The 12,912-nt window shown below is 45.2% G+C and overlaps 3 protein-coding genes across 3 annotated transcripts; all 3 read left to right on the top strand.

Annotated features, from left to right (window-relative positions):
* Positions 1-3,898: 3,898 nt before the first annotated feature.
* On the top strand, positions 3,899-6,361 carry TrAFT101_011361 (uncharacterized protein; the record flags this gene model as incomplete). The annotated part of the gene is made up of 1 exon (XM_024904658.1): positions 3,899-6,361. One exon carries the CDS (start codon positions 3,899-3,901, stop codon positions 6,359-6,361), a length of 2,463 nt encoding a protein of 820 aa, XP_024754949.1.
* Positions 6,362-8,740: 2,379 nt separating this feature from the next.
* Positions 8,741-9,158, top strand: TrAFT101_011360 (uncharacterized protein; the record flags this gene model as incomplete). Its single annotated transcript, XM_024901475.1, has 2 exons — positions 8,741-8,843; positions 8,926-9,158. The coding sequence occupies 2 exons, from the start codon at positions 8,741-8,743 to the stop codon at positions 9,156-9,158; spliced, it is 336 nt and encodes a 111-aa protein (XP_024754948.1).
* A 1,366-nt stretch (positions 9,159-10,524) lies between these two features.
* Positions 10,525-12,798, top strand: TrAFT101_011359 (uncharacterized protein; the record flags this gene model as incomplete). Its single annotated transcript, XM_066129232.1, has 3 exons — positions 10,525-10,750; positions 10,811-11,078; positions 11,178-12,798. The coding sequence occupies 3 exons, from the start codon at positions 10,525-10,527 to the stop codon at positions 12,796-12,798; spliced, it is 2,115 nt and encodes a 704-aa protein (XP_065985363.1).
* Positions 12,799-12,912: the final 114 nt, after the last annotated feature.

The following is a 12,912-nucleotide window of genomic DNA, read 5'->3' as shown; positions in this document are numbered from 1 at the left end:
GATATAATGAGAGGAAGAAAGGACGAAAGGTCACGGACCATGGCCACTATCAAATAGGAGAGTATAGGAGGTAAGTAACTGTCTAAGCACGACTGAATGTAAATAAAAAGGAGTGTTACTTGGCGCTGAACGTTATTTTGAACTGAATTTGAAGCGAATTGGTATGAATCCTGCTGTTGTTGCGCCGCAAAGCCGCGTGTTGCCGTGCTTAGAGTTTGAGGCTGATGTGCGGTGAATCAAGCTGACACAGACCGCCTTGTTTTACCGTAGATGGAGAGATTATAGCTGAGATGTCGAGAAAGGAGCTAGAATGTATTTTGCCAATGTATTGAAATGTTAGGATGCAGTACGGGTAATAGAAGTAGGAGAAGTAGGAGAAGTAGTAGAAGCAGCAGAAATAGTATGCGGAGATGGAGATGGAGGAAGAGGCAGTGTTATGTCTTTCCTGTTTGTATACTCGCCAATTTTTGCAACTTCCATCATCATCAAGCTATCCAAGACATTGACATTGCAAAGGTCTATATATCTATTGACAACACGAGAGGTACTATACACGGATGACGACAACATGGGAGAGCTGCTTGCAATAAGAGCCTGAAAACAACGGCGCAAGAGGTTGAGAGCTTCATGGCAAAGTCCCCTGCCCCTCCTCCTGAAAAGTTTTAGAATCAATTGGATATGGGTTGATGTGAATTTGTGTTAGTGAACTGAAGATGATGATATTCTTTCAAGAGGCTGGCCATGCATATACGTACAGATGTGCAAACGTAGAGAGGTATATCTCTTTTTTACCATTCTCGTTTCTGCACTCCAGCGATTTTTCTCGTCAATAATTGTGTAAGTCCACGTTTTGCATGTCAAACTTAGATTTAAAATGGGCAGATTGTTTTCACAATTCTCCCCTCCCTCTTCAAATGACTCTGAATAACGTTTAGAAATGTAAAGTTTTGCAAAAAAATTCATTTATTTTCTCAGTAAATTTGATTTCGCAAGATACTACACCCACGTAGATACAGAGAGAAGCTGCCTCGAACGGAAAGTATCTTTGCTGTGGAATCTGCAGTGGCCTGCTCTACTTAGTTTCTGGCGTCGAAAGTACTTCTTGTCCTTGCTCGCATGTCAAATTGACCCAGCAATAGTACAATATCTTCTTCTCGTAGTTTCATGGGCATGGCTGAGGAGCTTATATGGCAAGTGGCGTCACCTAATGTTTGAACAATGATAAGGTTAGTGTCGCACGTATATTATTCATTCTGTGATTCCTATGTGGAATCTGATTCTGGCTGCTAGCTGCTGGAGTCACGAGCTCAGCTTTTGCCGTAGACGAGTGGGGGTCCTTCACTTCGAGATGATGCTAGACAGTCACATTGATGGTGCCGAATCCTTCCGCTCAGCTGACAGGCGGCACTTTCTGGAGCGGCGTGATTACAAGCTCATGCTCATCATTACTTAGATGATACATGACAAATGCCCAGCAGGTCAACCGAAGTGATCGCTTGGGAATGATATGATCAACTGGTGTCGGTATGAAGGAAATCAAAGCGAGTTAGAAAATCAACTCTTTGCGACCTTGGCGCATTGAAGTTGTGTTGACAGGCACTATGTATTGTAGGTGTGTAGGTGCAGTCACTCCACTACAGGCCAAGAAAAAGGAAGCTTACATTGTCCGTCTATCGAAGTAGTAGAAATGATAGAGGCAGCAGAGGCAGTAAACAAGCGGTTAGTAATGCTTTCAGCGTCTAGCTATACTAAAATAAGACATAACTAGGGAACAATGGATGGATACACAGGTAGTATATCTGGATGAATGAACTTATATTTGCTGAAATTTGATTCTCTGTTTAATCAATAAACAGGCCATCCAAAAGCTGCTTGTATCACAACTGCTCATTGTTAGTGGGAAATCCGGGGTACAGGGTTCTTTATTAAGGTGCTGAGTGGATCTTACTGTCTATAAGATTGTTCCTTACATGGGAATATATGTGAAGCTGTTGGTTTTAGCATACTAATATCCATATAGTCTAGCCTCAGCTAGGCAGCCATCGATCAAATAAGCCGAATAGGCCGAGGCGCGTTGAGTGCTGGCGTAGGTTAGATTAACGGCAGTCATCGTTGTACGATGCTTGCCTCTTATCACTGATATGAAAAGGTAAGCTGGGATGTGTACGTTGAGACAATGACCTCTCAGTTATGTATGAGGCTTGCGGAATGAGGAACAGAATTCACCATCATGGCTATAGACCTTGTTTTATACTACTTTTAAAGCCGTTAACCTAAATTATTATACGCGAATGGACACAGCTTATGCCTGCCAACGAACAAGCTTCTGAGTCAGGCAAGGCGGGGAATGATGCGGCTCCTTGCTCGCATATGAAAGGATCATCATCCCAGCATGCTCCTCTTGCACCAGATGCCGGAAAGACATTGCGATGTGACGGGCGCCGAGCCATGTTGCAATGAACTAGGGCTTCTATTCGACTGCCTCGATGCATGCACCCCGACCTCTCCCTGCATCGATCTCAATTATTGTTGCTTTCTATGGAGTGATCGCCGTGGTTCCTTGTGAGGCTGACTCCATTCCCCGCGCATCGGCGCCCGTTCCGAATGTTGCTATCATCGGTTGTATCATTTCGGCAGTTGGAAGAGCTGGAATCGGCCCTTGTGCCTTTTTATTAATCACCATCCTCGCTCCTTTCCTCAGAAGCGCTCCATGTTGATTGGGCCGCTTAGAGAAATGTTTGGCAAATCGCTCATCTTTCGGCCCATTCACATCTATGTCTTGGCGTTGGTGTTCCTAATCCACAAAAATTTAACTGATGTGCTAGTTCCTGCGGCTACGGCATCAGCATACAGTTCTGTTGCTCCCTAACTGTGCCCCTCCCGCTAAACTATCTCTTTAGTCGTCAGGATTGTCTAGTTGTATTTTTTCTGTTGGGCAGATAACTGCATAAGTTGGCATTGACCTTGAAGTTGTTGATTGTAAAGATTCCATTCTGCTACATGTGATAGATGACATGTGAATAGACTCGATTGTACTAGCTGCAGTCGGCTGACTTTTAAAACCTACTATACTTTTCAGGCTATTTACTTGGCTAGCTATGAGACTTATAAGTGCTCCTTTGGGCTAGGTTCATCTTATGCGTGATCCCCTGCCATGTCTCAAAAAGGCAGTTTCTCATGTGCTCCAGATGAGCTAGAGCGAATATGGACCTCATGGTGCCAAAAGGAGTCCATAGTAGTAGTAGCTCAAGTGGAGTAGTTTCAATTACATGTATCTTGAATACGCTTTTTGAGCGTTCAATACGCCCCCTTTTGATATTCGGCGCGATAGGATCACAAGGGATCAGGAAGATAGTCATGAGATATGAGGGCTGAAGCCAAGGTTAGTAACAATATTGGACAAGAGAAACTTGCTGAAGGTTGTAAATACACAAGTGGTTGTCGCCTCATTGCCAGCCCACTTTATCGATATATGTGGAATTAGCGAAGCAAACGCACATCTGAACTGGGCTGCCATATCTAGAATGGACTAGGACACGGAGATGCTGTCGGCCTTATACCATATTATACTATATTATATTGAGGGATTCTTTGTCTAATTGCTCATGGCGTGACATATGTAGTATCATTCGCTGATAATAGCAGCTAGATGCAGCTTAGTAGATGTAGGAAGGACGAGGAACTGCAACCTTGAACGATTCCCAAAGGCAAATCATGCTTTCGAATTCGGTTAGGAACTTCGGCTTCCTCGTTTAGGATAATGGATTTTGTCCCATGACTTTTCTAAAAAAACTCGACTATCAACTATTAATATAAAAAGGCCGTATAGGTTTCAGAAACTGACCTCTGGTCGAGAGTCCTCAGCACCGAGGCAATCCCCAAACAGGCCCAAACAAAGATGAAGACCTTCAGCGTGCACATCTTTGGCGCCGCCGTCATTGTCTTTTCAGGACGTTCTACATGCACCAACTTCCTGAATCATAGCCAGCTACTTGCCGGATTCGAAGATCCTGACTGGTTCGAGCAGAACATCCCCTTCCTTGATGTTCCCAACCAGCAGATCCAAGATGTCTACTACTATCGCTGGCAGACTTACAAAGAACACCTCACCTACACCAGTGCTCAGTATGGCTATATGCTCAGCGAGTTTCTCGAACCAGCTAGCTATGGAGCGCCTTACGGAGGTATCGTAGCAGCCGCGGGACACCACATCATCGAAGGACGTTGGATAAGAGATCAGAAATACGGCAGGGATGAGGTGAATTACTGGTTGGCTGGCCCTGGGCAGTTTAGCAAGCCGCAAACCGATGAATACAATCTCGATACCTCTGACTGGGCACATGAATACAGCTTCTGGGCAGCCAGCGCCGTGTGGCGCCAGTATCTTGTAACTGGAGATGGCGACTTTGCCATTAGTCAATTGGATAATCTTGTCAAACAGTACCGGGGCTGGGATAATCACTTCAACTCAGACCTCGGACTCTATTGGCAAGTTCCCGTCTGGGATGCCACCGAATGCACAGCTGCATCCTACCAAACGAGTGATCCTTATCATGGTGGTGCCGGGTATAGGCCAACCATTAACGGATATCAGTATGGAGACGCTCGGGCTATAGCATCCTTGGCCACCTTGAAGGGAGATACAGCCTTGGCTTCCGAATATACGAGCCGGGCCAACGCCCTGCAGACTGCAATGCAGAATCATCTTTGGGATAGCCAGCGTCAGTTCTTCATGCATATGCAGCGAGACAACAACACCTCTGAGCAGCTGCTCACCACTCGTGAAATCATGGGTTACATACCGTGGATGTTTGACATGCCGCAATCCTCTAATATCGCCGCCTTTTCCCAGCTAAAGGACCCCCAGGGCTTTGCGGCCACCTACGGACCTACCACTGCTGAACGACGAAGCCCGTATTACATGGACAAGAATGCAAGCTGCCTTCAATGGGATGGTCCATCATGGCCCTACGCTACCTCACAAACCCTTACCGCTGTGGAAAGTGTACTACACGACTATCCGGTGCAGTCATATATTTCTACGGCCGATTACTTCAGCCTTCTTCTTGGCTACGCCGCCACCCAGTATAAGAATGGCGTGCCTTATGTCGCTGAAGCTCATGATCCCGACGCCAATACATGGATGTACGACACTTATAACCACAGTGAAGACTACAACCATTCCACCTATATCGACAATGTCATTGCCGGGCTCCTTGGTCTACGCGGGCAATCCAACAATACTCTCACAGTCGATCCTCTCGTGCCGTCTTCGTGGGATTACTTTGCGCTGGAAAACGTTGCATACCATGGCCACAACGTAACAGTAGTATGGGACAAGAGTGGTCAGCGCTACAGCCAGGGCTCGGGTCTGAGAATCTTTGTCGACGGGGCTCTCGCGGGCAATCGTGATACAATAGGCTTGATCACTGTCGACGTCGGCAACACAGTTGCCCAAACCATCAACTCGCAAGTCAACATCGCAGCCAACAGCCAGCAATTCTCACAGGGAGCAACGCCATTTGCATCCTACACCTCGCCGTATGACAGTATCTGGAGGGCTGTCGATGGCATGGTGTTCCGCACCGCCGTGCCCCAGAACACCCGTTGGACGTCGTACAACAGCCCCAATGCTCAAGATTATTTCGGCGTAGATCTTCGACAGCCGCAGGCAGTTTCCAACGTCCGGCTGTATTTCTACACCGATGGCGGTGGCGTCCAATTGCCCTCGAGTTACGATCTCCAGTATCTTTCTGGAAGCACCTGGACCACAGTCCCCGGCCAGCAACGCAGCTCAGCATCTGCCACGTCAAACACATTGACTCAAATCACCTTCCCAACAATCACCACATCGCAGCTACGAGTCGTGGCCCCCAACGCCGGCGGCGGAACGGGCTGGGGTCTTTCCGAGTTTGAGGTGTGGACCGCAGCCATATACAAGATACAGAACAAGAACAGCGGCAAGCTCATGGCTGTTCAAAACGCATCGACGGCCAACAGCGCCAACATCCAGCAATTCGATGACAACGGCACGCGGGACCATCTGTGGGAGTTTGTCAAGGCGCCTGGTGGGTGGTACAAGATTAAGAACGTTAACAGCGGGCTCTTGCTTGCCGTGCAAGGGGCGTCAACTTCCAATAGTGCGCAACTTCAGCAGTATCAGGACAATGGAACCGACGACCATCTCTGGCGGGTGCAGTCCAACAGCGATGGGTACTTCTTGATACAGAACAAGAACAGCGGGCTGGTGGCTGGAGTTGATGGAGAATCGACGGCTAACAGCGCCAATGTTGTCCAGTATCAGGATAATGGGACTCCGGACCATTTATGGAGCTTGCTTGCAGCTGTTCCTGCTAGTTGAGATCCAATCTCGGTCTTAGATTAGTATCATCAGAGAATCGAGTGTACATAACATAGGGTGCTGAGAGAATATATTTATATAATTTGCTCGCAATATCTGTAGCTAGAGCTGAATTCTTCGTTGCCATAATGATGAATGGTCACTGCCATATATGTGCCGATCCTAAGCCCTTGCTTGACAGTGGGAAAAATTGAGGCTGTAGAGAGTTGGAAGATGCTTGCCAAATATCGATGCCGTTTTGCCGAGAATTCTGTTTGTGTCGGGCTTATATATGGAGACAGCTGGAAAGATTTAGAATATATGGATGTCCGGTTTCGTTACCGTATTGGCCGGTATGAAATACTTTGGGTTATTCACATCTTGTGGTCTGGTGTCACCCGAAACTCCTAGTACGGGTTTCACCTTAGATTCAGTCAATAATCGAGAGATGAGCCAAATCAGGAGTTGTGAGGTTACAGAATAGATGGTTGCAGAACTGTGCGCTGGATTATAAAGCGTTAGCACGCTGCCAAGATTGTAGGATACACTCACAAAAGGTAGTCAAATGAAGTGACATTCACATTCTGGCCTGATGGATGATTATTATTTAAGCAGCCATGACGGCACTCGAGTGCCGCTAAATGATTAAAATACTTTGATTTCGAAAGCCTTTGAAGGTGGAAGACGAAGTGATCGTAAAACCACTGATATGAGTGGCCACCGCCAGATTCCTCCTCTATTGAATTAAGTCTGAGCTCATGACTAAGAAAAGGGGAGTGGTAGGTCACCAGTATCCAGATCAATTCCAACCATTACAGCATTTATGAATGGTGGGGAAAAATCAGGCAAGACTTATGTTTGTTCCATACAGTCTCCTGAAGATGGAGGTATTCTTATAGGAAGTTGGACCTGCAATCCCATTGTGATCAGAATGTAACTGGAATGCGATTTGCGCACAATTATGGGCGTATTATACTTAGATAATAACAGGGATAACAACAGGTGTAGAAGCCAAAAACTCAATCAGTAATACTCGAGCTGTGGAGCATATAAATAGGATAGGCTTCCTACAGATGGCATTCAAGGGGCCGCTGATTTAGGCAACAACCCAGTTGTTTCGCCTTTGTAATATAGGAGTAGAGGATGATATTCTTAGCTTGGCGCTAACCCTCCAGCTAATTGGAAAGGCCACTTAGCTCTATAGCAGAAAGCCATCTCACCTCATTGTGAGCGCTTCTTGTACGGGGGCGATTCCTTAGTACGAAAGATTATCTACAAGGACTTCTGCACAAAGCTTGATCAGTTGCGTGGTGGCAATGCCAGTGCGTATGATCCATCAGGTTATAATGCGAGCAGATACGACCATAGTTGGAGAATTCGGGATCTAGTCTTTTAGCACTTGGCCATGTTTTCAGAACTTCTATTTTCGGCACCCTAGCATTTAGTAGTATTAGCTAATCCAAGTCAACACCTTGTTATGTAGCCTCCCCGTCTATGCAAGATGTATTGTATACTATGTTCTATAACCTCCAAATCAAATTCCGAAAGTAAAAGCTGCGGATTTTGCTACCTCGCACCAACCGCTTGGCGATCTCCCGGGCCGGTGACCCGATAGGGACCCGTCAAATGGGCAAATGGAGAGCAAAAGCAAAAAGGGAATTCTATAGCTTTTGGCACACGACTATACTGTTATTTACTATTAGTCATAATATGCATATCCTTTTCAACAGCTGCTGCTGCTACTTATATTTTTTTTTTTGCTTCCATTACATGCAGTGTTTTATTATATTTGCTTTTACTAGACACTTGTATCCTAACCATACAGCATAATTGGACTCTTCTACTCCGTATAATTTTAGTGTTTTTTAAGCTCTCGTTTATCGTTCCCCCTTGCTCGTGTCATTAAGATACGAGCTCCGCTTTCTCCCCGCATAATCTGACTATATTTCGAGGTCAACTTCAAGTGAGCACAAGTAAGCGATGGAAGTTCTCTGATTGGTCCACTAGACTATCATAGAGCTCATTGTGCTGAACCAACAGTCGAAGCTTGAACAGTCAACTACCTACCTGCTGAAATTGGAGCGAGCTAGTACATGGTACCTTCCTTTCTTTTATAAGTGAATACTTATAGCCTGGTTTTATGTTGATTCTAAATAGCAGCCCATGAGACTTACTGGATATCGATCTTGCCGGAGTCATCCCGGACACCGCAACTTCAGAAATGCTTGAAGTTTAAACTAAAAGACATTTCTGGAATATACAAAGTATAAAGAGGGAGCTAGATTCTCTTTCGCAATTGGAATATTGGAAAAGACACCATCATTCACGACAACATCGACAAACCCGTCCCTTAAGCAACAGGATAGAAAAATCTCCCAGCAGTAGTATCCAATTTTCATTATGCTCTTCTCACGAGAATTTATCCCTACTGTCTTGGCCATGGCCATGTCTGTGATGCGTGCTGAGGCCGCTATTGCGGTCGGAACTGCCTCTGGTTTTAACGGTACGTTCTGTCTTCCATCTAATTTCACCACCGTAACATCTCTTTGAATAGCCTTACAAAACTAATACTTTATGTTTACTAGTTATGTGGATTGATGGTGGTGACCCTTGCCACTGGCACAGGATCAACGACATAGGCCAAAACCCGTGTAATGTCCCTCTCACCAGCCCGCTTGACAACGGGTACAAGTACACTCTGCAAGGCTGCGGTGGTCCTCTGTGGCTGGACAATGAGGATGGTTCCTTCAACAGCAACTGCCACGACGCGTCGGCCGATTTTGACTGCGGTGTGCACCGGAACTGGGTTTGCTCCTAGATCTCTTTTGCCTAGTGAGGGGGTATTTCAGGTTACATCCTAGATACTTGCTGGAGTTTATGCAATGAGAATATATTCTAATGGAAGAAGTGAATATCGAGTTATATTAATAGTAGGGATGTAAATATTAAGAAAGTCTTCGAATAAAGCACTCTTTCTTGTTTTTCATTATTTCTTATAGATTCTCTTAACTAGACTCGACATGAATTCTTGTTCTTAGTTTCCATATTTATAGATGCCCATTTTCTCCAACTATGTAAGCAAAGCTCTCAGACTTCCGTCAACCATTCAGGCGCTTCGCTGATAGAAAGCAACACCAGGAGAAAGCACGAGCTAATCATATGAGTTACAAGAAGCAAGTCCCTATAACGACTAGTCTACTTTACGATGGCCTAAACGTCAATGCATTCTCATAGATCTAACAAGTAGGTCTGTGCATGCTGTTGGATATCGGGGGTGACGATAAGAGAATGAATAGTTCAGAGGCATTTTACAAAGTGGCCTGCCTCTCTACTCTGCCTATGATAGTGGCATAAAATTACAGCGCTTATTTACTAAATTACAGCACACAGTTATTAAATTATAGTGCTTTTCATTAAATTATAGCATAGCCTTATTATATTAAAACATATATACAGAGTACGTAACTCAGTTGTTTCGGCACCTTGGTAGCGGAAAGGTTCGACTAATATACTGTTTCACACATATCTTCACTAGTGGATAGCTCAGCTAATACGTGCCTTATCAATAGACTTCTCTATAAAAAGACGCTGGCAGATGATATGCATTCGCAAGGTAAGCTTCTGGGTGATTATATATCTCCAAGAGCATTTTTAAGCGATTCTGATATCGTCCCGGAGGGAACTAACATTCAGTTGGACACTCTTTTCAACACCTCGCAACCGCTGCCTCAGTGTACGACCCAACTTCTCTTACATTATTCTACTATTCATTGACTCATTCAAGCGATTTACCAATGCTGCCCGCTTTTTTACATGCATATAAACTATTCATACTATGCTTCTATCTCAACTCGCATTACTCCGTGCACAGGGATAGGCATATGATATCACTTATCTATACGCCGCTAATACTATCGTCTACACGGCTAGTTTAATTACATATACATAATGTGGTATCGTGAAAATGTTGCATTGGCTGCGTTCTAGCTGCAAAAGGCTAGAATCCCGCGCTCGGTATGCTAACAGCTGTTGTGGCTGTTGTTGGCCACAATCACAGGCAGATAATTTGAGGCGCTGTGCCCCCCGCACCACGGCAGCGCATAGTAACGTCCACGAACCTATACCTATCAACCTTACCCTCAGCGTTCCAATAGCAGGAAGATAGGAAAACGGAAGATTTCGTCATGGATAACACTGGCTGTGGTCCTCTGAGGGTTCCTGGATTTGGGGATATACCCCTTGAAGAGGAGCTCAGATGTGAGGAACGATTCGCTCATGGCATCCGGGAATGGAAGCAAGTGCCTGCCGTGACCATGCGCGAGTTTGCCATGGTGGATGTGATGAACACATTGACTGATAAATTGGATTGGGATATCGACATATTTAACGAAGACATCGTCGCAAAGTGGCGTAAAGACGCTCTCGCAGCAACGCCCCTGATGAGTGAAAAAGCTTAGGCTTGGTGTGTAGCTGAGCTACGCGATAAAGCAAACGAATACAAGCAGAAACAATACGTCCGAGTCTTGCATACTGGATCATGCGTTTGCAAATCCAACATACTAGTTCCGGTGACACTCGGCGTTGATTTCAAATCTGAACTTGGACCACTGCTCCCAGTCCGAAGCACCGGCGACCAGATCTCCAACATAGTTGATCCGTCTCTATACCCGTTGGTCTACGGGAGAAGCCCAGTTCTACTAGATGGGGGAGAGGTTGTGTTGGAAGATGTTTTTGGCTCGTAAGACAAGGTAAAAACGGCACCTAAACATTTGGATAAACGAGTCGATTCTCTATCTCTTCAGTTCCATATAGAACAATGTCGAACTGACCCCTGGAGGGTCGCTTTCAATGATATTCGAGGTCTTGATAATGTCATGGCATATTTTTGGTCTTATAATTTCCAATGGCTTCCATGCGAAGTCAAGTTCATTGGAGACTCCGGAACTAATATGCAGATTACGTCTTACATTAACAATCTGCATCCCACTCAAAAGCGTCTGTATCGCAATTTGGAGAAGCTGATCTCACTCGCAGTCAAGCCTTGGAATGATTGCCTTATCAAAGGCAAACGAAGTTGGGGAGAGCGATATGGTAATAACAAGAGTCAACGAGGACCAGTGCCTCTGCGAATCATTACCTACGGTGTCGAGTGGGAAGATGATTTCCCGGAGTGGGCTTTAGCTTTCAACAGTGTTCGAAGATATCAGCTAGACAATTATCTCGCATCTGTGGAGCTATTACGTAGCAACCAAGAAAACACAGACGACCCAGATATGAGCAGGCGCCTTCGGATAGCTAAAAGAAACGTCAAGTTGTATCACGATATGGAGGGTGCGCAACCAATACCAGAACCAAGTCCCGAAATGTGGAAAATCTCTCTAGAGTATCTCCAACGTCCGGATATTGCTAGCGAACCTGGCGTTGTAATGGCTCAATCGTATCGCGAACACTCGGATATCGGATCCAGCACGTCCAACGTTATTCCTCAAAATTGGAAAGAAAACGCATATAGGCTATTGCGGAATAAAAACGACACGCTTTTGCGCTTCAGGCATCCTGAGCCAGGCATAGCATTTTCTTATGACGAATGGAAGTCTGGTACGAACGACGATAGAGCGGTTGTAGAAATGGTTACTGAGAGATTTGATAACCCTTGCCATTCACCTACAAATTCCTATCATGACCCATATGTTATTCAACTGGAAGAAACCTTTCGCAACCAAGGTCTCCAGGTTATCATTAAGATTAGTACTATCGAGCTTACACCAGAAAACCCAAAGTATCATGGTAGTACTTGGGAACTTGAAGGCCAAATGAACGAGCACATTGTTGCTGCGGCTGTGTATGCTTATGATGTTCATAATGTAAGTGAAAGTCGGATTACATTCCGCCAGGAAACGGATATGGCTGCAAATTTCTATCAATACGGACCAGACATCAATCAACAAAGAGATGGCAACGTATGGAATCAGCCAGCAAAACGATATGGCAGGTCATCAGTGGAAGTGTCAGCTATTGGGGAGATTTTTGGATTCACATGGGATCAGTTGTCAAGGGATATCATTGATGATACCCTACCTCTCCAGGAGATTGGCCGCCTCACAATGCCGCAAGGTAGGTTAATTGCTTTTCCCAACACGATGGAACATCGGAGAGAGCCATTCGAGCTATTGGATCCTACTGTCTCTGGCCATCATCGATATGTAACTCTTCTGCTTGTTGATCCTAATTACCGGATATGCTCAACCAGTAATGTTCCTCCGCAGCAACAGGACTGGTGGAAGCACCGTACAAACGATGGCTTGATGGGTACCCATGGTTCTCCAGGAGAAACGAGGGACCATCGTGGGCCAATGGACCTCTCGGAAGCAGATGTCTTTTGGCGGGACATGATGAAAGAGCATACATGGAAGCAACAGGCAAGGTATCATTTAATGAAACCTAACCTCTTTGAATAAAGGCTATTTTAAATTTAGAAAAAAATCACAGTTTATAATGAGGTCTGAAAACCATGGTCTCCTAGTTGATAACTGAAAGGATGACGAACGGGTAGTTAATGTCAAAATTAATTA

This window comes from Trichoderma asperellum, chromosome 7, assembly GCF_020647865.1.
Source record: "Trichoderma asperellum chromosome 7, complete sequence".
Lineage (NCBI taxonomy): Eukaryota > Fungi > Ascomycota > Sordariomycetes > Hypocreales > Hypocreaceae > Trichoderma > Trichoderma asperellum.
This window is presented reverse-complemented; position numbering and strand designations above follow the sequence as displayed.